The following is a 25,344-nucleotide window of genomic DNA, read 5'->3' as shown; positions in this document are numbered from 1 at the left end:
TATAAAAATAAACATTAAAAAACAATGGTTATTAAATATGTACATCGAATTAATGGCCTTGCAAATGTTCCATAACCTCATTGTTTATTTTTATTGTGTTGTTTTAACGACAACATACATTATATATGTGAAGATTTCAACAGACGGAAGGACAACGGAGCCCTAGAAATAGCGTAAACGGGTATGTAGTGCACATTTTTTTTCACCTTTATTTAGGTCGACATTTTAAGAGAAACTGGATTATCACACCATTATTTAACCTACATATAACAACACAACATGGCAGTTAGCAGTATGGAGTAAAAGCATTTGCCCATTATATTTACACACCGTGTGCGGTCTGATCCGCAAACGTCAACCGGGTTAAATAAAACCGTTAAAAAAACATTACGCTTGGTTCGGATGGGAGTAAAGTTGACAACCAAGATACGTGTATACGTGTGTATGTAGGTACGGTCAACAGATCGGTGACCGGTGGGCGCTTGTTTATTTTAGCGATCAACAACCCTGCGTGGTGCGTAGGGCTGGCATAGCAATAGTTGTAACTGTTTTGTTTTTTTTTGTTTATATCGTTTACAACGGATCCGTACCAAAAATGTAAAATTGGAACCTTATTACTAAGGGTGCGCTGTCTGTGTGTCTGTCTATCCGTCCGTCATCAGCTTATATCTCATGAAACGTAACAGTTGAAATATTTAATAGGTACACAGTTAAATTTCGCAGCAAACTAGGTATGTTTTCAGTGTTTAAGCTCTAAGCAGAATCATTGGACAGTTTAAAAATAATGTTTTATTTGACTGTGTTATAGTTATTTACAAAAAATTGTTTTTTATTTTATAAGTTACTAGCTGTTGCCCGCGACTTCGTCTGCGTGGTTAGAAGATATAAGTTATGACTTTTTCTTCGCTCCTATTGGTCGCAGCGTGATGATATATAGCCTAAAACCTTTCTCGATTAATGGTCTATTCAACACAAAAATATTTTTTCAATTTGAACCAGTAGTTCCTGAGATTAGCGCGTTCAAACAAACAAACAAACAAACTCTTCAGCTTTATATATTAGTATAAGTATAAGTATATTAGTATATAGATGCCAACGATATCTTCGCTACGTTTCATCGATTTTTAATTTCTCGCGCGGAGATTTTAATATTACGATAACTCATTACCTATTCTTTTTTGGTGTAGTGTAACAGGCAATTTTGTTCTATATTACATGTATAATATATCTAACTTATTTATTTGGATAAGGATTAATACTGTATTGTTAAAAATAGGTTCGTAAATAACCCATAATTTTACTGTATTAAGAAAACACATAAAAATGGTTATTGTGGGTTATCCTTGGAAGATAGACATATACCACCGCGGACTTTTTTGTAGATTTATTAAAGAGGTACAAACCCGCCATACATAGTTTTGTTGTAACTCAAAAGGTTTTGGCAGCGTTCTGGAGGAAAGCTCTCGAATGGCTTAATTTTTTCCGACATGTTTAACTAATATCGTTGTAATATTGTCAGTTTACACAAAACCTAAACTTATTATACACTAAAACCTTCCTCAAGAATTGTTCTATCTATTGTTGAAAACCGCATCAAAATCCGTTGCGTAGTTTTAAAGATTTAAGCGTTCATAGGGACATACAACATGATGACAGAAAAAGCGACTTTGTTTTATACTATGTAGTGATAGGAGATTATTTGTTCGGTACCCGTTTGTCTTAGTAATAAATGCCATAAGTAGAAACCTTACACCATTTTCAATATACTTCTTAGGTATAAAGTAAACGGTATTTAATTTTCAGAATAATAACAGTGTTGTGATAACCCTAGGGCAAGTTAAACAACTAATTTCCATAAGAATATTGGTTTTCATTGTGGTACGTGTGACAGCCTGAGCTTACTCTTCAGGGTATACAGCCGTGATGTACTGTTGTTGTTTTATTTGATTAAGAATTTAATGTCATGTATTCAGTATGTAGGTATATTATTTCTCTTAAATTCAGAGCTCTAACATGAATACTTTTTAAAAGAGTAGAGTGTAAAACCGAAATGATTGAAATTGCTTACGTTCAAATAATTTTCTATTGATTTCGTACCTACGTTTTTCAATACCTAGCTTTAGTTGTACTACTAAAGCTAGGTATTGAAAAACGTAGGTAACTAATTATTCCACAAATGCACACTGAATCACTAAAACATATATTAATAAAACAGAGGCAACCCTAATGCCTAAGTTAGGGTTGTCACGTGCCGACATTTTCACCAATTTTGACGGACGTTTTGTTACGAGTTTGTTATTCTATTTTCTTCACGATCCAATGGTATTTTGACAATAGAAGCTTGTACGGCCTTCGTGTTGAGTAAGAGAATGACTTTTTCGACCTGTGCGATAGTGTCGGTCGTTCAGTTTGTCGTGTGAATGAAAAGAACTGTGAGTGAATGGAACTTGGAGCACATTGTTGAAGAATTGAGCTTTGATTCATGATTTTATTGGAAGAAGTACATGTTTGTGATTCGCTTTTACGACAGTATATTTTGATTCAATGTTTCCATGTTTTGTCTTTGTGTTTGTTTATTAATATTTATGTATCAATGACTCATATTTATATTAAAATAAATTCGTCATTTGTTTTTTGAAATTCGCTTCATTTTGTATTTTTTTGCAAACTCTCTGTTTTAAAGTTGCGATTTATGCTACTAAATTAAGAGGCAGGATTACAATATAACACTCATTTATCTCCCTGACAACAATACAACCGACAATTTTCAAAATCAAAATCCGATTCCAATGTAGATTTAATTAAAAAAAGCCTTAAAAGTTTTTAAACCGTCGTCTATCGGCGCAATGTAAATCCAGCTGTTGAGGGTAGTGCGAAATTGGATTTAGAAATGGGAATCGAATGGCGTACCTCATCCGACTCCGGCAATAATAGAGAGCCTGTTGAGTTATTCTACCTCGAATGTAGGCCAGGAGCTGCTGGTTTGCAGGTATTGTTTATTTTCTATAATAATTACAAAGCTGCAAAAAAAAAGTTTTTTTTTGGTTGAATGCCTTATTGTTAAGATTTATTGTTACAATTTGAAAAATGGTTTTGTATTTGATAGTCTACTTGTCCAGAAAGACATCATCCAATAAGAACGGATAAAACGCGTCTAATTTAAATTTAAATATTGCAATATAATTGATACTTAAAAAAATGAAAAGAGGCAAATCAAAATTTGACATGAAATAGATACTAAAAAGGCATCAAACATCTGCTAATCGTAAAATTGATAAATTATTTTACACATAACGACAACAGGAGTGACTGTTATCTTTAATTTTAATTACTATTGTGATAACATCGATACTGGTTTTATACTCAATGTATCAACAAAATCCATGATACAATCAGGCTGATTATTTCTTTAGATATATTACGTAGGTAAGTGTAATATAAAATGTAGCTGAATTGAAAAACATCTGTAGATTCGTACTTTCTCATAGCTTGTAGCACAGCTACGCCGTAGCGTAGTAGCTACGGCGGTTGCTACGACGTATACAGCCGTAACTAATCGTTCATAGATCAAATTTAGGAAGCACCACTGCTTCTCATAATAAACATAAAGTACCCTGAAACACGCCTATCTCCTGCTCTACTTTACATTGTAGAGCCATCAGGTTAGATAGGCCCCACGCGAGACCTATCTATAGAACATTGACCCGATGCATGAAACTCGCATAGAATTGTAAGAGCTTTACTTACCCACATTTGAATAATGACGTGATGATTGAGTTTTAATGTGTCCTCGATATTTTGGGTCAGATCTTTTCGATTTATCTGGTTGGTGATCAGTTTTGGGGTAGAGTTTGTGCCATCTTGTTTGTTTATATTTGGTACGATAGCCTTGCTTTAACAAATCATTTTCATAAGATTTTCAATGATAATAATTATATCGTAAGTATATTTTTTTATTTTCCATCTTTTTAAGCTCTCTTTTGGCGAAAACTTTTGTTAAAGAAACATAATTTTCGTAATCTTTTTTTCAATTTACCCAAAAACTACATTAAAGTATCTTGACGATACGATTGGTACGATGTCGATAAAAGACTAAAACTCACCATACTATTTGTTCCTACCCACGATAATCGCCAAAAACCTCAATATTGTTGGACATATACGAGGACATTCCTACACATGTGACATTCCCTCCAGTGTTGCGGTGTGGCACCTGCAACTATGTCCAACTATGCACACACGTCTAGACGCAAGCCGCAAGCCTGAGGTTTATAATACCGTATTAATTAGGTGTTTAGTAGGTGAGCGTACTCACACATGAAGAGGCTTGCGGTGTCTACAATGCACGCTATATGACACGATTCTGTCGAACATGATACTGTTAATTCAATTGACAAATTGACAGTGATTGTTTTATTATTATATATTATATATCAAAGCTTTTGAAATATGAAGGGATCACATTAGGATTTTAAAGCCAACTCGCTGGCTGAAATATTTTACTCGCGTTTAATTTACCTTGAAAAAAATTACCTGCTTGTCATAAGACTTTTACCCTACGTGAAAATAAAACGTTGTGGCTACTACTTTGTTTTTCAAAATTCCAAGAGAATATTTTCTACTTATATTCATTATAATCAGTGTGCATAAACAACACTAAGCTTGATTTCGACACTATCAACAAAATGATAACATTAATGACACAATTAAAAAAATACTAAATGAGCGAAACATCTAAAGTAATTAAATAGCAAGATGTACACTCGTACTTCAGTTTTATCTGAAGGTTCAATCTTGCGGTTTTACAAGTAAATATAACTATGTTTTATTTTTAATAACTGCGTGGACAAGAACGCGGTGCACAACCAAAATAAGAAAATCATTATTTAATACGCAGAAAGCGCTTATAACCGAGAATACAAAATATATAGGAAAAAATCACGTCCGCCATATAACCCGTCACGATGGTATGAACAAATTCAATAAGCTAATAGTTTCAAGCGAGTTACAGGTTCGAATACTCTCTATATTATAGCAAAGAGTACAAAAATGTTTTCAAAATATGTATTTGTTCACCCTTTTGACATTCCTAAGTGGATATAAATTCAGTTGTTTCAGCGATATTTTGGAATCATACAACAGACGTGATATCGTTATCTCATAATCCAGGAAATACTTAACTTGTGTATTACTTGTTATCTATATCTATACTCTATACTAATATATAAAGCTGAAGGGTTTGTTTGTTTGAACGCGCTGATCTCAGGAACTACTGATCCAAATTGAAAAATTATTTTTGTGTTGAATAGAACATTCATCGAGGAAGGCATTAATCTAGAAATCGTCACGCTGCGACTAATAGGAGCGAAGATACAATGGAAAATGAGAAAAATCAGGGCAGGTATAAATCATAAATTATATCTTCTACCCACGGGGACGAAGTCGCGGGCAACAGCTAGTCATATCATAATATTAAATGTACAATGACGAACATAAATATCTATAATTTATTTCACAACGATTAGTGGATATCCGTTCCGGATTTAATATTGTTTTAATCGTAACATCCGTTTTCGATTTTGGACTGTATTAAAAATCACTTAATCATTCTTAAGATTTTTTTTATCGGAAAAATATGATAAGTTATTTAATCCTTATTAAGACACTCTTAGTACAAGGAGATACTGATGTATACAACTGTCCACTGCCAACGTCTTCCGAGCTATGAAACAGATACAGGATGTATTAAAACTTTTCCGATCAATTAGCCTTAATTGTTTTGTAGCGTAAAATGATTATGATACAAGCGAAATAATTACCTTTGTCAGCACTGAAAACGAATAAATCATAAGATCTAGGTAACCACCTACCTAAACTAGAGCTTTGTTTGACATTTCTAAAATATATGGTAATGATATTTCATTTCGATAAGTCACGTGACTTTGGCCTGCCATCGCAATACATTAGAGCGTTATTGACTCACTAACAAACGATTGTAGAAATGAAACTTGGCTACAATGCATAAAAATTATGTATGTTTAAGTAAAAGCCGATACTTATAATACATCGACACATCACACTTGCGTTGCTGTATTAAAATTGTCGTAATAAAATCTTATGTTACCTCTTTAAGTTTAATTTAATTTTCATTCAAACGTCTGCAATACCAATTTAAAAGACCCTTTGTGCAAATTACACCGAATGCAAAACTTAATAAAACAAACAGTGTTTAATAAAAATCTTTTATCTCCTTCTTTTGTTGTCAATGAACGAAGGAGGGAAAGGGACGACTGTATCACAATGGGTATCTAAGTGTCTGGCCATTCGCGCAGAGAATTCATATGTGTCGGTGCAAAGCACTCGTTATTATCTACGATTACAAAGGTTCTTGTGTCTGCCCATTCTAAACTTACGTATGGTACATGTTAAGAGAGATCTCAAACCAGTACTTAATGCAAAATGTAAAATAAATTGTGTTGTCGCCGTCATCATGATTTGCTAATTAAATTGCGAGAAGTTTCTGTGATTAAACAAAGCTATATTCGGTATTGTGCACTGATAGCTGACTGCTTATAGATAACATTGGCTTATTGCAAAAATGACAAACGTCACTCTTGGTAACATATAAAAATATCTAAGAAAACAATCAAATACATTTACACCGAGGTGTTGTGGCGCACCCTGAGCGAGCAGAGGATAGACTAAGTAAAATATCAAATTTCTCAAATATTAATAAATTTACAGCAAATAAATAAACTTAATTAAATTGGGCTTATTAACAAAATTTGTATAGGAATAGTTTTCCAGCATTTCCTTTTTAGACACTTGCACCACACCTTAGCCGCTACGGAACCCGCAGAGCGTATGTTTAATCAGCACCCCGTGGATATTGGCTAAGCAATGAAACACGCCATGTTAGCCCTCTATGCATATCTTACTCTAAATAAATCTTTTATGATACACTTAAGCTTTAGTTTCTACACTTAACACTGACACACAATTGTTGCATGTTAATGCGTAATATATTGTTAATTTTATAGTAAATAGTATCTTTTTGCTCCGCCAAAAACTGTGTTTATGCACTTTATTACGCTAAAGCAAAAAAATCACTACGTAATTTAATACGTATATCACACAAAACACCTGAACTTAGGGCAAACATTCGTGGATCACACGAATGCTTATCTTACGCAGGGATCAAACCCGCGTCACGTCGTTTACAGGTTGGGCTTGGTGACCGTCACCACAAAACTTCTCTCTTCTACAAGTCTTGCAAATGTCATCCGTTAAGATTCAGTGGCTCTGATCGGTCTTTGAATTATCCTATAGTACAATGTAATACCAAAATCAAGTATGGTAACTTCGTGAAGTAACCTTGTCAATGGTGAATTAATGAAAAAATTAAGCTGGCTTATTGACATACTAGCTGTTGCCCGCGACTTCGTCCGCATGGTTAGAAGATATAAGTTAAGATTTATAACTACCCTGTTTTTTCCACATTTTCCATTGTATCTTCGCTCCTATTAGTCGCAGCGTGATGATTTATAGCCTAAAACCTTCCTCGATGAATGATCTATTCAACACAAACATATTTTTTCAATTTGAACCAGTAGTTCCTGAGATTAGCGCGTTCAAACAAACAAACAAACTCTTCAGTTTTATATATTAGTATAGATTATTCTATCTACTGGCCTTTAAATATTACAAATCATAATTACTGTTGCAAGAAGAGGTGAAACAGGAAAGTACTCATAAAATGAACAACTCACAAATATTAATCTAATCCTAGTATTCGGGCAAAACAGATTAACGGGATTACATACATTGATTGATGATTTATAACAAATATTATGCGAAATATATTAAAGCAATTGTATGACAAATTAATGATAACGTGTTTTTGCAGTATTTTTTTTTTATCACTCCCACATTTTCGTGTCGCGGGAGGTTTCACAAACATTAAAGTCACATGCGCAAAGACATTCGGACTTAGATCAAGCATTCGTGGTTCACTCAACCGCTTCTCCTACGCGGGGATCAAACCCACGACACGACGCGCATAGTGAATTTTGCTTTGTTCATGTATGTTTTGGAAATAAATCTAAGTTTATATGGCAACAAATAAAATTGCTGAACGACTGAAGGTTTAAAACTTTTTTATTTGTCATCTGATAACACCAATTTATTGTTTTCGGAAATATGTGTATTGTCATTCTTTCGCCGGATAAGGCCGGAACAGTAAGCTTAATTTAAAAAAAATCTTATCGATTAATCACGACTGAGGTGTTTCGTCATATATTTCTCTGTATAAATACTTGTAATTAATTATTGTAATCATACTCGTAGTTCGTGTTGCAACAAGTAACAAGCAGGTAAGCTCCTAAAATCAAAGATTAATTTATTGAATTGTATTATTTGCTTTATAGAAGAAAAAAAAAACAGTTATACTTTAAGGCTCATGAAGTGTCTTGTATTTATTTCAATTAAGCAACATTTTTAGAATCCTTTTACTTCAGAAAAAGTGACCATGTAAGGAATGCGTGTTGACATAAATAAACTTATTTGTTTCAGCAATCAAAAATGAAATCGATGCTCATCTTCGCTTCAATGGTGGCCCTGGCCATCGCCAGCCCCACTCGTGGTATCATCACTCCTGGTCCAGCTGGTCCCATTCCAATGCCAGAAGTCCCAGATTACGAACCTATTGTCGTTGGGCCAGCGATTGTACTCGAACAGCCTCAGGCTGCTCCCGCCTCTCCGCTTGTGCAGATCATCTTGAACATTAACACTGCGAATGCTGCTTCTCCTGGTGATGTTATCGAAGTTGCTCCAGCCCCGGTGCCCATCCCTGCTCCGGAGCCACTCCCTGTGCTCCCCGCCCCCGTCCCTGTCCCCGCTCCTGAACCTCTTCCAGTGCACCCTGTTCCTGTTCCGGTGCCTGCTCCTGAGCCACTCCCAGTGCAGCCTGTTCCCGTGCCTGCCCCTGCACCTGCACCGGTCCCCGTGGTCCCTGCCCCAGTTCCCGCGCCCGCTCCTTACCCAGACCCAGCTGTCATCGGCACCCCCGTACTACCCAGCCCAGTCGTCGTCCTGCCTGAATCTCTCAACTAATTTAAGATGAACTGCGGAGCAGCACTAATGTAAATAAAGCATTTTAAACATAATGCCATGTTTTATTCAGTTTACAATGATAATAAAATACACAAACCAACTAATTAGATTAAATCAATGACACAGTTTCGTCGTTTCAAAAAGGGCAGTATCGTTCAAAAGCCTAATACTAGGTATAATTGTGATGGGTGTTTAGATAGACATTGACAAAATCATCAGATAAGTTCAATAACATGTTGTTTTAAATAGCTCTGGAGGTGCAATATAAATGTTTATAGCATCGACAAGTAGTGTAAACAAATTTTTAATTTCATCTTATGAACATCTTTAAGCTGTTCAGCTGTTAGTAACTGTTATTAAGGATGACATTTTATTAAAAGATGAATGTCTGTAGGCTCATATAATAAAATTAAGTGCTAAAAGTATTCTTTTCAAAAGATGTCTTTGACATTGTCAATGCTGTTAATTACTTAATTCAGCGTGGTAAAGAAAACCTATTCGACAAATTATTTTGTTTAATAGTTTTGGATTTTGCTACATAAAAGGTCATTAATGAAGATGGCCCCAAAACACAACCTTACTGCATCCCCAAGTCGTTGCTTTAAATATTGATCTAACATAATTATTTTCTCTACCATTATACTTGGTTTCATTGACACATCGAATTCGATAGAATTAATAGCTATTTTGCCGATTACCCGATTACTACCTTCTACCTCTTCTATCAGAGAGTTAAAATAATGAAAGTTATTTGTAGTCAACAAAATCAAAAGCTTAACGCTTGCATTGGGGAAGACTGCAGTTTATGCATTGTCTTTATTTAGAGATTCCATGAATACTCTTATAAGATTATAAGAGACCGGTGGCGTAACATTGTACCTCTAAAAACAATCTGAGAATCTTACTGAAAAATACTATTTAAGAATGTGCTGCTTTATAAATCAGAATGAATAGACTAGCAGGATTCAAAAATTATATTAAAATCCAAATGCGAGCCCATAAATGTTCCGTTGTTCTTAAACAGAATAAGCTTAGTCTCCATTCTGACGTGATCATTTATTAAAATGAGTTTATTCACACTATTTCTAGTTTATTTTTTACCTAGCCCACTCTGTAGATCTGCTGGGCAAAGTCTTTCCCCAAAATTTTCCTCGTCCTCATGGAACTAGCTGTAAGGTTTAGATTGTACCGACACCGGTTCCTAGGTCACCCACGACGGTGACGGCGACGGCGCCGTCCATCTGCAAGCTCCTATTGGGTGGTCACTTTTGCCTACTGCTCACTGGCATGTTAGCGTGACAGCGTTTTACCACCTCGTGCCGTTTGCTAGCCCAGTTTTGGAACGCAGCCTGGTTTTCAGAATTCGGTCTTGCAACTGAACACTGAGAATAATGCGTTCATCTGAGCACCGCAGGCTCGGATCTACAGAATATACATATCGATGAGCAATAGTATCTTTATAGACCAGTAGCTCCTCCAGGTGTTTTCGATACGTCGATTGATTTCTATGATATTTCGTTAATAAAGTAAAAATTTCAGAATGCCTTTACGCGTACGGCTAAAAACCCGACATCTGTAAATCTTGTATCAAATGAATAAGTAACAGTTACACTATCATTATATGCGACTGAGTTTTTTTCTATAAGTATATCGCGATTCACAATCCCTTGCTTTGAGGTGAAGTTCTTTACTGAATGTCAAAAGCTTGAAATAATAATGTATTTCATCGGCCTAGCCTTTTCCCAACTGTGTTAGGGTCGGCTACCAATCCAACCGGTTTCAGCTGAGTACCAGTGTTTTACAAGGAGCGACTGCCTATCTGACCTCCTCAACCCAGTTACCTGGGCAACACGACACCCCTTGGTTAGACTGGCTGTCAGACTTTTTCAAGCTTCTGACTGCCTGTAACGACTGTCAAAGATGTAAGAATAACAGCAGAAATAATGATGTATTTCTCTTCACTATATCTAACTTATGCTATAGTTTTATATAATAACCATCTATAACAATAAATAATTTAGTGAATACTGCTGTCCGATGTAGGTCTGTTCATCATATCAACCTGTATTAAAAGGTCATAAAACCATTCCGGTTTACTCTATTTTTAATTCACATTAACCTTCATAATATTTAAATGACATACGAGAAAGTAAAAAAAATGATTCGTGATTTAAGGAATTGGAATTGGATGTTTTCTTGAAGTTGTAATTTAATCTACTATTTTAGTTAATAATATAATTACTTGTATATAAATTAAGCAGGGCTTTAAACGTAGAACTATTAACATTTTTTTTGAGTTATTTTATCATGACTAACTCTACGAGCTAACTAGGCGTGGTCATCTGATACCTAACATTTCATATTATCTGCGAAATACATGTTTTGTAATTCTTTGTCTCTATGACGCATAAGCCCGGAACAGAGAGCTTAATTAACAAAATCTTATCTATTAATCACAGCTGAGGTATTTCGTCACATTAGTTTTAATATAAATACTTCAAATGATTTACTGTAATCACAGTTTGTGTTGCAACAAGTAACAAACAGGTAAGCTCCTAATCCGAGATTTTTTTTAACTATATAAAAAAATATATTAATAGTTTGTTTTACTATTTTCTTCTTGTATTCCACAATGAACATTTCAAGGTTCATGGCTTTTAATTAGACTTTTGAGTAATGTACCACAATTTTGAGAATAGCTTATTACACAAAAGGTGTGCATAATCATTTTTTTGTTTTAGCAATCCAAAATGAAATCCCTGCTCATCTTCGCCTCTATGGTGGCTCTGGCCGTCGCCAGCCCCACCCGTGGTATCATCACTCCTGGCCCCGCTGGTCCCATCCCAATGCCAGAGGTCCCAGACTTTGAACCTATTGCCGTTGGGCCTGCGATTGTACCCGAACAGGCTCAGGCTGCTCCTGCCTCTCCACTTGTGCAGATCATCTTGAACATTAACACTGCGAGTGCTGCTTCTCCTGGTGATGTCATTGAAGTTGCCCCTGTCCCGGTGCCCATCCCTGCTCCGGAGCCACTCCCTGTGCTCCCCGCCCCTGTCCCTGTCCCCGCTCCTGAACCTCTCCCAGTCCAGCCTGTTCCTGTCCCAGTGCCGGCTCCTGAGCCACTCCCAGTTCAGCCTCTTCCTGTCCCCGTGCCTGCTCCTGAGCCACTCCCAGTCCAGCCTGTTCCTGTCCCCGTGCCTGCTCCTGAGCCACTCCCAGTGCAGCCTGTTCCCGTGCCTGCCCCTGCACCTGCTCCAGTCCCCGTGGTCCCTGTCCCAGTTCCCGCGCCCGCTCCTTACCCAGACCCAGCTGTTATCGGCACCCCCGTACTACCGAGCCCAGTCGTCGTCCTCCCTGAATCCCTCAACTAAGTTGTAGAGGTACTACAAAGTATGAGGACTTTGTGGACGCGTTAATTTTAGGAAGCATTTTTATAAATAAAGTATTCTATACTTAAGTTTATGTTTCATTTAGTTACAATACGAAATAAATGTTAACACGAATTTTGAGAAAAACAAAAATCATTAATGATATTTATAAGTATGACGCAAGGATAAGGGTTGCAGAGGCAGTCGTGAGAAAAAAAACGAACTTTTCAATTTGTGTTATTGAAAAATGAGGAGATAAAAGAAGCTTAGCGGCATTACTAGATACTAAGGCATAGTCCACTATAAAAACAGACAATCTTAACAAAGGATAAAGAAAGAAAAAAAATGATAGGCATTCAAAATCTTATTGATAAATGAAATTTCAAAAAAAAATCTTTAATCGATGAAAAATAGTCTCAAAATCTACTAATAGTAAGAAAAAATGCAAAGGTGACTATTAAATTCCCATAAGTTTTTTTTCAGAAGTACATTGTGGTATCAGGTAACGGCATCAACTCAGACATTTGAATCAGACCCACAAAGAACTCCCAGACTTGGAAAAATCATTTTTCCTATACGGAGATCTACTCAGCAGACATTCACTCACATGTCATAAGTTACTGGCGTGGTATCGCATCCGTAAAGCGAAAAAATAAAACATTTCAAACATATTATTGATGCAAATTTTCCATCATTGATAGAATTATACAATTTAATTTAAGGTTAAAGAATATTGGCTGATATCAATTTAGCACCTTCTTACACCAATGGAGTTGAGGATCAATTTATATCGGATTCGCTTAATCCCCAGGCGACGCGATTTCGATTAGGTTAATATAATCTCAGATTACATTATAATAAAAATATTATCAACAAGATTGACTTCATATCAATTTACAATATTGTACCTGTTTATTTATTATTTAGTATTTCGAACTAAAACTTAGAAGCTAATTTTGATGTAATTTTTTAGATCGACTTTCTTGCGTTAGTCATAATCTAAATCTAAGTCAAAATCTACTGTGCTCTTCCTGTCGCCTTTCACGAAATTTTTGATGAAGCAGTATCGATTACCTACAAAAATTAATTGAACCCTAGGGTGATGCGTAGTGGTCCTTAGTAAATTTGTTTTTCTGTACTGTGTGGTATCGCACTTGATCGTGTTCTTTTTTATTTTGGCTGTACAAGTACTGATATTTAAAATAGCTTCAAAAATTAAGTTTTGGTTTCATTATATTCAGGTAAAAATTCATTGTGTCTAGTGCCTTACCTATAATATATATTGAAATCAAAATTTTAAAGGGTTCGAAATAAATACTAAATGTTTATAGTTATTCCGGAACTGATGTCATTTATTTATATTTTTATAGCAAGTGGTTGTGTAGATATTCACGCAGTAGCGCAGTTCCTGTAAGATCCTTACTCGACCAGATTAGTTGAGTTCCTCGGGAAGGACGACAACGGGGACGGGCAGAGTGGGGGTTCCGATGATGACGGGAGCGGGGGCAGCCTCGATGACCTGGACGGGTTCAGGGGCGGCCTCGACGACCTGCACGGGCTCAACGGGGACGGGGGCGACCTCCACAACCTGCACGGGAGCAGGGGCGACGGGGGCGCTGTCTACAACCTGCACGGGGGTGGCGACGGGAATCTCAAGGGGAGTGTCGATGACGTGGCTGACACCGTTGATGTTCAAGATGATCTGGACGAGGGCGGGAGCAGCGGGGTGGTTGACGGCCTCTTCGACAACAGCGACGGGAGAAGGAGCGATGGGCTCGAAACCTTCGACGATAGCGGGTCCGACGGCGATGGGCTCGAAAGCGTCAATGATGGCGGGTCCGACGGAGATGGGAGCGGTCTCGATGATAGCGGGTCCAACGGCAATAGGCTCGGCCTCAACCATCACGGGTCCTACAGAGATAGGATTATTCTCGATGACGGCGGGTCCGATAGCGATGGGCTCGAATTCGGGGGCCATGACGGGTCCAGCGGGTCCGGGGGCGACCAGGCCACGGTGGGCAGGTCCGGCAACAGCCAGGGCGAGCACGGAGGCGAAGATGAAGAGGGAATTCATTTTTGCTGCAAGGGAAAAAGATTAACATTAATACATTTGAAGAGGCAGAATTAATTATTATTTCCTTATGTAATACATTAATAATTATGTATGTAATATAATGTAATAATGTGCGTTCTTACATAATATTGTAAGTACTTGTTCTTACCTGCTTTTGTTTGTTAGATGTTATACAAACTATGATTAAGGAAACATTAGTAAGGTATTTATACAAAACATTATCTATCGGACCGCTGATACGCAAGTGATAGTATTTTATTGTTGTTAATCCCATTATTAAGATACAATAGCGATAAGAAGGAGATGGATTAATTATTGTGATTGATCGTTGGTCCGATGTTCACGTTAGATATCAGTAAAGCCTTTAAATTCTATCTGGTAACAGGTATGATAAATGCTAGTAATTTGGTTAAACTGGTAGCCCAATAACGGATATCAAACCTTGTTTCAAAACTTTCAAATATTTTGATGCCATGCTACATTATACAACTCTATGTATGGTCGAATTTCATCAAGTTTGGATGATTACTTTTTATTTTATAGTCAATTGTGTTTGTTCTTTAAATTTTCATGCCAAAATTTAATGAACATGCTTATTTTTCTGTTGTTATATAAGATAGAAATATTGTTACACTCTTTGATTATACGTAGTTATACTCTGGAACGAAATTTGCTTGAATTTAATCATGGTATCATCAATTAAGACATGTTAAAAAAATAACCAGCAAAACGAATTCATTCACCTTTGCATAGATGGTCCCCTAGCTACGGACTGTCCCCGAAGACAATTTCTTAACCTAAGATCGACTCTACTCGCAACTCATTCCCGTGCTAGGTACTTACTCGCGAAAGCCTCCTTTAAACTTGGAAGCAAACTGATTTGAAAACGGGCATTTCCAAAGAAGACAATAAAAATCTGAAGCATTCGAAAAAAGAAAAACCCAAACTTGCACTTATCAAGGTCAATCTTGTTGATCGGAACCAAAAATGTGGGGCTGCCAGCCTCGGGCTTTTGTTTAATACCCTTTTTTGAAAATCGGAAACCAAGTGCCATTTTAAAAATTGTAATAGACTACTTACTCACACTATTCTGAAAAATAGACAGATACCGCACATGTCATAGGACATCTAGCCATTTAGACTGCAAAGAGAGGTTGCAAAAATTTGCCAACTGATATAAACATACGGTTAGTGTTTTTTAAATTGACTAATTACTCGTGCCTTGTCAAAAAAGGTTTGACGAGCGACGTACGCGGTTTATCGTCTAAACCGCGTACGTCGCTGGTCAAAACTTTTCTTTATTCCAATTATATCTTCGTGTAATAAGATCCTACTATAACTGTCGAAAATATAATAATAAAGCTTTTATAGTTGGTCATTTCTTCTTATTCTCTATGTATCATTATTTACATATATAGGGTAAAATAAACACAATTTTGTACACAGTTACGTTTTTTTTACTTTTATTATCTGGTTATCTCCTTGATGTCTCTAGAATAGATGTTCAGAATATGTTGCCTAGATCCTAATTCTAATTTACCATATGTCAGCGGTCACGAGGATGCCTTATCATTGTATTAGTGATCACGTTTATGTTAGCACCGGTAGAATCTAGATATTGCTGGTACAAACAATGACTGTACTAAGAATTTTGATAACATTTTTTTAGCTTTTCACCCTTAAAATAGACATTAAAATATTGTGGAACGGTTAAACAATGGGAAATAGGCAAAATACAGTCTTGGTTTTTAATGGGTAAAAGTTTTCCCCTCAATATCTTTCTGACCAGGGCTGATAGCATGGAAATGAAAATATTAAGTTACTTGCTGAAAGGTAGCCGAGAGACTTAAACCTTTATTGCAGGAGTTTTGGTGACATATAGCTTTAACAAGCTGGTAAAGTAGCCTGCATGGCATGTTATCTTTTTTGTAATTTTCTCTAACCCGTTCTGGATAATTTAACAATTTATAAGATTTAGCTCGAATCTCCACTTGGAAGTTTGTTTTTTTATTTATTCGTTTTTTAGTTTTAGAATAAAGTGCCCGACAAGAATGTAAAAGTTATAAGCACTTCTACAACACTCTAATTATATGCTTAGAGTTTTCGAAAACTCAATTTATCAGTCACATTACATTAGTACATTAGATCCAGATACACCGAGAATAATACATTTTTCATTTATACCATCAAAAAAGTATTTTGTTGTTAGTTCATTTGTTTTTTTACTCCAGTTTTTAAATTCTCATCTTTTAATATGCGTATAAAATGCTGATTGTCGGATGAACACTTAGAAGATTCCGCGCTCCGCATTCCGTATTACATAGGGATAAATTATATAAATATTCTCCCGTCGAATAAAAGGGGAATAAGTTTGTGTGGCTAACTCCTTGGTCAGAGGTTTATCAAATGACTTTTCGTAAGGTGAGTACTTTGACTGGCCTGTTGGTCTAGCAGTTAGTGACCCTGACTGCTACACCGGAGGTGCGATTAACACTCAGGACGAATATTTGTGTGATGATCACGATCATTTCTCCTGTGTCTGGGTGTAATTTATCTAAATGATTTATGTATTTAGAAATATATAAGTATGTTTATCAATTGCCTAGTACTCATAATACAAGCTGTGCTTAGTTTGAGACTTTGACATTGAGCAAGCCGTGGAATTTTATCCATACTAATTAATATAGTAAGAAAGGACATAGGCTATATTTTAACTGAAAAAGGGTTGTGGATGGGATAATGCTTCGATATGTATCGGGCGGGCCTAAAGGGGTCATGGTTTTAGCGAGAAATAAGCGAAAATTGTCACCATAGCAACTGTCAGAGTGCCGATATTATTGTCATTACTTTGTTGTTTTTACATTGTTTCTTGACCAGATGACTATTAACGAATTTTGGCCTTAGGTATTATATAAATGAGAAAAAATAATTATTTCGGAACTGATGTTTTATTAAAAAATTACAAAGCGAGTGGTTGTGTAGATGTTGACTCAGTAGCGCAGTTCCAATATATCCTTATTCGACCAGATTAGTTGAGTTCCTCGGGAAGGACGACAACGGGGACGGGCAGGGTGGGGGTTCCGATGATGACGGGTGCGGGGGCAGCCTCGATGACCTGGACGGGTTCAGGGGCGGCCTCGACGACCTGCACGGGCTCAACGGGGACGGGGGCGACCTCCACAACCTGCACGGGAGCAGGGGCGACGGGGGCGCTGTCTACAACCTGCACGGGGGTGGCGACGGGAATCTCAAGGGGAGTGTCGATGACGTGGCTGACACCGTTGATGTTCAAGATGATCTGGACGAGGGCGGGAGCAGCGGGGTGGTTGACGGCCTCCTCTACAACAGCGACGGGGGAGGGAGCGACGGGCTCGAAACCTTCGACGATGGCGGGTCCGACAGCGATGGGCTCGAAAGCGTCAATGATGGCGGGTCCGACGGAGATGGGAGCGGTCTCGATGATAGCGGGTCCAACGGCAATAGGTTGGGATTCAACCAAGGCGGGTCCAACGGAGATAGGGTTGTTCTCAATGACGCTGGGTCCGATAGCGACGGGCTCGAATTCGGGGGCCATGACGGGTCCAGCGGGTCCAGGGGCAACCAGGCCACGGTGAGCAGGTCCGGCAACAGCCAGGGCGAGCACGGAGGCGAAGATGAAGAGGGAGTTCATTTTTGCTGTAAATATAGACACACAGTTATTTCAAAAGTGTGTACAATAAAGTCAAATAATCAATATTTTGACTACTTACAATTATCAGTGTGATGTGTTTAATTACTTAAATAATTAAGAATATAAACATTTGTTTTCTTACCTGCTTTTGTTTGTTAGGTCCTGTACAAACTATGCTTTACGAAACATTTACAAATGTTTTTATACTACAAATTATCTAAGAAGCTATCAGATCAAATGCTTAGCAATGATAAAAAAACGAGAATTAATTTTTGGGGATCGTATAATTAGTGATTTTGTCAAATCCCTAAATACCTTCTTTGTCTTTAGAGCTAAGACAATCAGCTTAAGCCATCTTCTAACCATTCTTTATTGACATTAAAAAAGCCTGTCAGTTCAGCCACATATGATCCGTGACGTTTTCAAACTTGATCTTGAGAATCTTCTTTTCTTATTTTGTCGATGTTTCATTCCTTCTTTGATTAATCCATGCTTAAATTGCAACACCAATTACGTAGGTTATGTACATCAAAGAGTAAGGAGCTATTTTAAAGCAATATTATTAAACTATTAACCAATACACCTATTGAGAAAGTTTGTGAGGATTTATATGTATTTTTGTTAATCTTTCACGCAAAGTATTATTAATGGATTTATATGAAACTTTACAATTGCCTTGTAAGGCGGTACGAATTGTAGAAGTATTAAGTGTACTGTAGTACTGTAGCAGATGAAAACAATTACATAACATTACATGATGTAAACAGGCCAATCTTCCCCGCATCATCGTTATCCCAATACCACCCTCATATATATAGAACTTACACCTGCCCTTCTGGTACCACCGTTATGATAAAAATACGTTTGCTTCTAGCACCCTCCCCATACTACTTTTGCCTGCTCACCTAGTACTACCCTCATCACTATTTCTAATACCTTCTTTCCTTCTGCATCTACTACTACCTGTTCCCTATCACCATTATCATATATCATTACTCCCAGCCCTCCTAGTACCAACGTACTTCTCGCGAAGTAAAGTATATTGGTTGCATTGATAGGTGCATCTCTAAAGGCTCTACAATTTAATTAAAAATAATAAAAATAAATCAAATAAAATAAAATTTATTGGGTAACACAGACAGACTTAAAATACAAAACTTAAAAATAAAAGGCTTATGAAATGAAATGAACTTATTTATTTTGCAAATAGGATATTATATCACTTTTACATGTCTTTTTTGAGAACGATGGAGCCGACATTTCCCAGCTGACTTAAAATTTACAAAATAACAAATTATGATTTACAAGTATATTATCTGAACCTTAAAGGAATTTACATTAAGTGAGCTTCGCTAGTGCTTTCGGTATGTCATAAAATTTGTTATTTTTCAAGCAACGCATTATATTAGCTATTAAAAATACAAATCCTACGAGAATCCAGTCGCGAGCACCAGTTCATTTCTTATATACCGGCGTTTTAAACTCTCTTACCGGGTTCTGCATGAATTCTACGATAACATGAGAATAAAGGATAGTAAGTGCTTGATTACGCAAAACCAATATCAGTATTACTTCATTATTCCACATTAATTATAGCGTTCAAATTAAAGTAAGTCTCACGACCACAATCAAACATACGTTAGTAATAAACTGACATATCATATAAGTAAAGTACAAAAAGCTGTTGTTCTTTGATCATCATTTATCAGGTGAGGAAGGTGCAGACAAGACAGATAAAAGAATTGCATTAAAATTGGCATTTAGACCAATTTCATAATTACTTACGTCCGTTTGTTGGAAACTTTCACCTAAAACTTAATAAAATAATTGTAAATAAAGTTATTTTCTCCATCGTGGACGTCAATGGTTCCAGCCAGATCAGCAGCAATCTTGTTGAGGTTCTCGTTCCCACCGCCGTGCAAGTCGTCGAGATCGCACCAGCAGTGCCATAATCATCGCAACATTTATGAATGTGATCATCGTGATAGCTAAACATAGAAATTCTCCGATTATATACTTCTGTTACCTCCGTAACGAAAAATATTCAAAATAAAGATCAACACTAAGCAACAGTTATGCTGGTAGGTGACAAATTGAGGGCTCCAACCTATTTCTTTTTTAGCCTCAGCGAACATTCTTTTTTCCGAGGTTTAACTCCAATAACTTATTTATGCCTCTTGCAGTACTCTTTAAGCATCTCAACTAATCTCATCGTACAAAAGCTGATTGAAATTCCGCAATTCAGTTTACCTCAACGCCGCTGCTTATGCTTACAATGACTTTCGATTTTTTTTTTTATTTATGTTAAAGAAGAAAAAAATCAGGAAGTACCTCACATTCATAGTTACTAATACTGACTTGCAATTGTTCCCACTGCTAGGCAAATGCATGCTCTTATGCTATAAAAAAGGAAGATAACTTCGACATAACGCATATAACCTTACCTGATGCTCTTCAATATATAGTAGTTATAAATAAGGGATTTTTGAATATTTAGAAGCGTAAGACGATCTCCTTCGTCTATTGTACACTTTATTTTCTTAGTTATAAGCTTGGTCTTATAAGTTTTCTAATATTTACTGCTCGGTAGTTACTGCACATACGTCCTTCAAAATGATTTTGGGGGAGAGTATATTACCCTGGTTAACTCCTTTTGATTTAAAATATGAGTCTGTTTTAAAAACTGTAAAGGTTTATTAAACTTCTACTAAATCGGTTGGCACATTCTGGTTGATGGGCGTCGATTAAGTTTCTTATCTGCTTTGAATGGCATGGAATATTAAATTATGGTTTAGTGTGTCAAACGCTTTCATGGAACTCGTATAATCTGGAAATATGGAAGTAAATGGTTGTGAACATTTACATAAAATTATTTTCTTTATATGGTTCAATGCAGTGTAGGAAACAAACTTCATAATTTTCTTTTTGCTAAGAAATACCAACAAGTAATATCATTTTATTAGTTTTGTCGGATAAACCGCATCGTAGCACAATATTATGAAATGACCAATCCATCGGCCACAACCATCTATTTAACTGTATAAACTGACTGGACGAGTAGCCGAGTGGTTGAGGTCACCATGCCAAACCCACAGTGCGTGTCGTGTCGCGGGTTCAATCCCCGCGTAGGACAAGCATTTGCGTGATGTTTGTGGAACCCCCGCGACACAAGGATTTAATTCCTGACTGTTGGAGTACATATTTTTTTTAATAAAAAGACTAAAAACTATCGAACAGATTTTTCAAAGTTTCATACAGTATATCTTGAAAAATCTAAAGATTATGTAAATAAAAAAAATGGGGGAAATAAATTGACATAACGTTTAGCCAGTAGTTATCTAAAATAAAAAAAAATGCTGTATTATTCAAACAAGTCGGTTTATCATTGATTGCTATGATTTAAAGCAAAGTAACGCAAGGTGGATTTTAAATTAAGTAAGATAACTATTAGCTGTATTTCCTCCACGAACATTGCCAAGTTTTGAGGACACTTTGATCAGTTTTTGAAATGACTACTTTCTAAGTCTATTTCTTTCATATTTAATTTACATACTACGAATTAATCACAATACCTAAATATTTTTTTTCTTCTACATTATGTTCAGTTTTAAGGAGATGGTGAGTAAAATATTGTCCAATGTCCTGTCTATTGATATACGATGATTCACTATATTTTGTACCAAAATGTTTTCAGGCATCACTCATCAAAAAGTCTGAAAAATCGTGTGTGCATGTGTATAATAATGTGAACCACACATTTCGATGGCACAGAGAATTGAAACAAGGAATACTTGGGTATGTACCAAAAATAAATATAAAATTTGTAATTCGAAACTGATATGTTTTATTCAATACCTTAATATTAAATCACATAGTAAGCGGTTGTGTAGATGTTAATTCAATGGTACAGTTTCTCTAAGATCCTTAACTGACTAATTTAGTTGAGCTCCTCGGGAAGGACGACAACGGGGACGGGCAGAGTGGGGGTTCCGATGATGACGGGGGCGGGGGCAGCCTCGATGACCTGGACGGGTTCAGGGGCGGCCTCGACGACCTGCACGGGCTCAACGGGGACAGGGGCGGCCTCCACAACCTGCACGGGAGCAGGGGCGGCGGGAGCGCTGTCTACAACCTGCACGGGGGTGGCGACGGGAACCTCAAGGGGAGTGTCGATGACGTGGCTGGCACCGTTGATGTTCAGGATGATCTGGACGAGGGCGGGAGCAGCGGGGTGGTTGACGGCCTCCTCGACAACAGCGACGGGGGAGGGAGCGACGGGCTCGAAACCTTCGACGATAGCGGGTCCGACGGCGATGGGCTCGAAAGCGTCAATGATGGCGGGTCCGACAGCGATGGGCTCGAAAGCATCAATAATGGCGGGTCCAACAGAGATGGGAGCGGTCTCGATGATAGCGGGTCCAACGGCAATAGGCTCAGCCTCAACCATGACGGGTCCAACGGAGATAGGGTTGTTTTCAATGACGGCGGGTCCAATAGCGATGGGCTCGAATTCGGGGGCCATGACGGGTCCAGCGGGTCCGGGGGCGACCAGGCCGCGGTGGGCAGGTCCGGCAACAGCCAGGGCGAGCACGGAGGCGAAGATGAAGAGAGAATTCATTTTTTCTGCAAATGGGAGAAATTCGATTATTTAACAAAACACAATTTTAAGAAAGCTTTATATTTTCCTGTAATAATTGATACTATATTTACTAAATTATTAATAATTATATCGCTAGGAAGGTACTGTGTCTTACCCGATTTGTTAGAAAAACTATGCTTTACGAAAGATTTCGTGAGTATTTATACTGAACATTATCTTTGAAGCCATGCCGACGATTATGCTATCAGGATCAACTGCGTTTGCTAGACATTGACGCGAACATTTAGGGATTGAACTCACGCATAAATCATAATACTAGTAGGTATGATAAAAATTTTGATATCTAAACAGAATTGTTTCCAGTTTTGATTGAAATCGTTTTATTATCGTTATAACAATTTAATGAAAAATATAAAAAAAAAAATTCTATTTATCATATAATATTAGCTTACTATTGCGATAAAATTACGGAAGAAATTTTATATGGAAATAACTTTAAAGAAATGATTTTTTTTGGGATGCCTTCACGTTTAAATAAAAAAATGAAGTATGAGAAATATTGCTGCTCTCCTTTTTTAAAATGCAGAGCTTACTACTTTCCTATAAATAGTCAAAAGTTAGTAAAGGTTTTTTAATACTTTTTGCCTTATAATAAGTACACAGTTTCACTCTATAGATTATTTTTTTAAGTTTTGTGTCAGTTGTTATTTTGATTTCCTATCAGGAACTGTTCAAGTATTAGTCCTGCTAACTCTTCATGGTGCCAGAGTATGTTTACAAAGTTATTGGCACATTTAGGACATTTTTTTTAATTATCTAAAAATAAAACTCCTTTCATAGTTTAATTTGGCATTTAAATTTTACAAAAATCGACGTCTAGCGAAGCTTATAATATTTTCAGTATGTATACTTTTTTGGAAGGTACAATTTGATTGGGTTTTTGGCGTACAAATCCTAATAAACAGAATCATAACCGCCTTGAGAATTCAAAGTACAGGAAGGCTGAATAGACTAGGTGATTATTAGGTACCCAACTTAAAAAGTTCTTGGTAACAAAGAGGGATTACAATCCTACCTAGAACATGCAGTTACGCATGATAAAACAAACAATTTTAATCAAAACAAAACACGATATCGGTCTATCAGAATGAATTAAACTTATCTATTATCGAAATAATTTATTGCAAATGATTAAAACATTAACAAATAAATATATGATGTTTGATAGAAAGATAAACTTGTAAATATAATCGTGCGGAATCCTTTTTGCAATAAAGTTTTATGGTTGCGATTTGCTTCCTAATATGATAGGCGTGCTGGCGACAAATGAACCAATCAATTGAAATTTAAACTCGAAGATTAGCATGACTCAGGGATGTATTGAAAAGGTATGCTGTACCGGATGAAACAATTGTATGTCAGTTTAGTTTAAAATAGTTTTGGACTATATTTTTATTCAGGATATCTTTGAGGGATGTAATTTTTTCAAGAAACTATAGAAAAATAATAAAATAAATGGGAAGGGGTTGGATTTTGACGGCTCAACCAACAAGACCCCGTCATATATTATTAATGTGAACTATAGAAACGTACGGGTTTAAAAAAAACTCTTCAGTTTCGTAATTCCCATCCAAAATGATTTGAAACTTTTGTATTAAATCCTCATATTTGGATACTTTGCATATAGCTACATATCTAGTTGTGTAGTGTTTGGTAGTTAAGGTTACGAAGTTTTAACACCCCCAACTTGAGTGCTGACTTATGACTGCGACGTGATTGATAATTTTGTATTATGCCATGTCAGTAAAGGTCATTCAAAAGTAAAATTATTTAAATCTTTTTAACCTTATCCTCATACCTCATGAGTTCATGACTTGGACATTGGCTGGAAAATTATGTGATTACAATTTTATCTCAACGAAAGATAAGCTCAACAAGACAATTTGTGTTTTTAAGTAGGTAGTTTGAACCTGCTGAACCCAGAAATGACTAGACCGTTTTTTTTTCAGTAATTTACAAAGCATTAAGGCAAGTTACGTGTACGCTGTTTAACATTGCGCGATGTGTTCATCGATTTTATTGCTACAAAAGCAGAAGAACTCGGCTGTTTAAGAAAAAATATTACAATACTCTCTCTAAACTTCAGTTGGAGAGTGTATTAGTACCACATTAATGAATAATGTCATATCTGTGATGAGTGTTATGTAACTGGTCTGTGTGAATACAGATGAAGCGTATAGACGCGGCTAGCGTCAGCCTGCATGCTCGCTTTATTGCGTCGTTATTGTACCTAGCCATTTAGTATTCATTATTTCAACCCAGCTAGAAGCATGAAACCGATTTGTACTAGAATGTAAGTAAAAAAATAGCCTAAAACGTAAAATTTTAATGTTTACCTCTTATTTGTTAAGTACTTGCATAATTTGTGAAGCAATGAAAAATTGTAGAAGCGTCAAGCGATTAATTGATAATAATAAATTACTGAAGATAACATTTTGACAGCAAGCGGAGAAAAGATGAG

The 25,344-nt window shown here is 36.6% G+C and overlaps 5 protein-coding genes across 6 annotated transcripts; 2 read left to right on the top strand and 3 right to left on the bottom strand.

Annotated features, from left to right (window-relative positions):
- Nucleotides 1-8,289: 8,289 nt before the first annotated feature.
- On the top strand, nt 8,290-9,164 carry LOC113501994 (alpha carbonic anhydrase 8-like). Its single transcript, XM_026883343.1, has 2 exons — nt 8,290-8,372; nt 8,572-9,164. The coding sequence occupies exon 2, from the start codon at nt 8,581-8,583 to the stop codon at nt 9,109-9,111; it is 531 nt and encodes a 176-aa protein (XP_026739144.1). The 5' UTR covers nt 8,290-8,372; nt 8,572-8,580; the 3' UTR covers nt 9,112-9,164.
- Nucleotides 9,165-11,575: 2,411 nt separating this feature from the next.
- Nucleotides 11,576-12,568, top strand: LOC113501691 (vegetative cell wall protein gp1-like). The gene is made up of 2 exons (XM_026882885.1): nt 11,576-11,658; nt 11,853-12,568. The coding sequence occupies exon 2, from the start codon at nt 11,862-11,864 to the stop codon at nt 12,480-12,482; it is 621 nt and encodes a 206-aa protein (XP_026738686.1). The 5' UTR covers nt 11,576-11,658; nt 11,853-11,861; the 3' UTR covers nt 12,483-12,568.
- Nucleotides 12,569-13,803: 1,235 nt separating this feature from the next.
- LOC113501690 (calphotin-like) lies at nt 13,804-18,390 on the bottom strand. 2 transcript variants are annotated; one of them, XM_026882884.1, is made up of 2 exons: nt 18,366-18,390; nt 13,804-14,558 (listed from the first exon to the last, which is right to left on the bottom strand). In XM_026882884.1, exon 2 carries the CDS (start codon nt 14,551-14,553, stop codon nt 13,912-13,914), a length of 642 nt encoding a protein of 213 aa, XP_026738685.1. In that variant the 5' UTR covers nt 14,554-14,558; nt 18,366-18,390; the 3' UTR covers nt 13,804-13,911. The 2 variants fall into 2 exon arrangements, with proteins under 2 accessions (XP_026738685.1, XP_026738684.1); XM_026882883.1 differs by lacking the exon at nt 18,366-18,390 and adding an exon at nt 14,702-14,778.
- LOC113502094 (calphotin-like) lies at nt 17,582-19,216 on the bottom strand. Its single transcript, XM_026883475.1, has 2 exons — nt 19,129-19,216; nt 17,582-18,228 (listed from the first exon to the last, which is right to left on the bottom strand). The coding sequence occupies exons 1-2, from the start codon at nt 19,214-19,216 to the stop codon at nt 17,582-17,584; spliced, it is 735 nt and encodes a 244-aa protein (XP_026739276.1).
- Nucleotides 19,217-22,043: 2,827 nt separating this feature from the next.
- On the bottom strand, nt 22,044-22,874 carry LOC113501858 (calphotin-like). The gene has a single exon (XM_026883151.1). The coding sequence runs from the start codon at nt 22,839-22,841 to the stop codon at nt 22,161-22,163; it is 681 nt and encodes a 226-aa protein (XP_026738952.1). The 5' UTR covers nt 22,842-22,874; the 3' UTR covers nt 22,044-22,160.
- Nucleotides 22,875-25,344: the final 2,470 nt, after the last annotated feature.

This window comes from Trichoplusia ni, chromosome 16, assembly GCF_003590095.1.
Source record: "Trichoplusia ni isolate ovarian cell line Hi5 chromosome 16, tn1, whole genome shotgun sequence".
Classification (NCBI taxonomy): Eukaryota; Metazoa; Arthropoda; class Insecta; order Lepidoptera; family Noctuidae; genus Trichoplusia; species Trichoplusia ni.
Note: the sequence above shows the minus strand (reverse complement) of the source record. Positions and strands in the feature narration are given on the sequence as shown.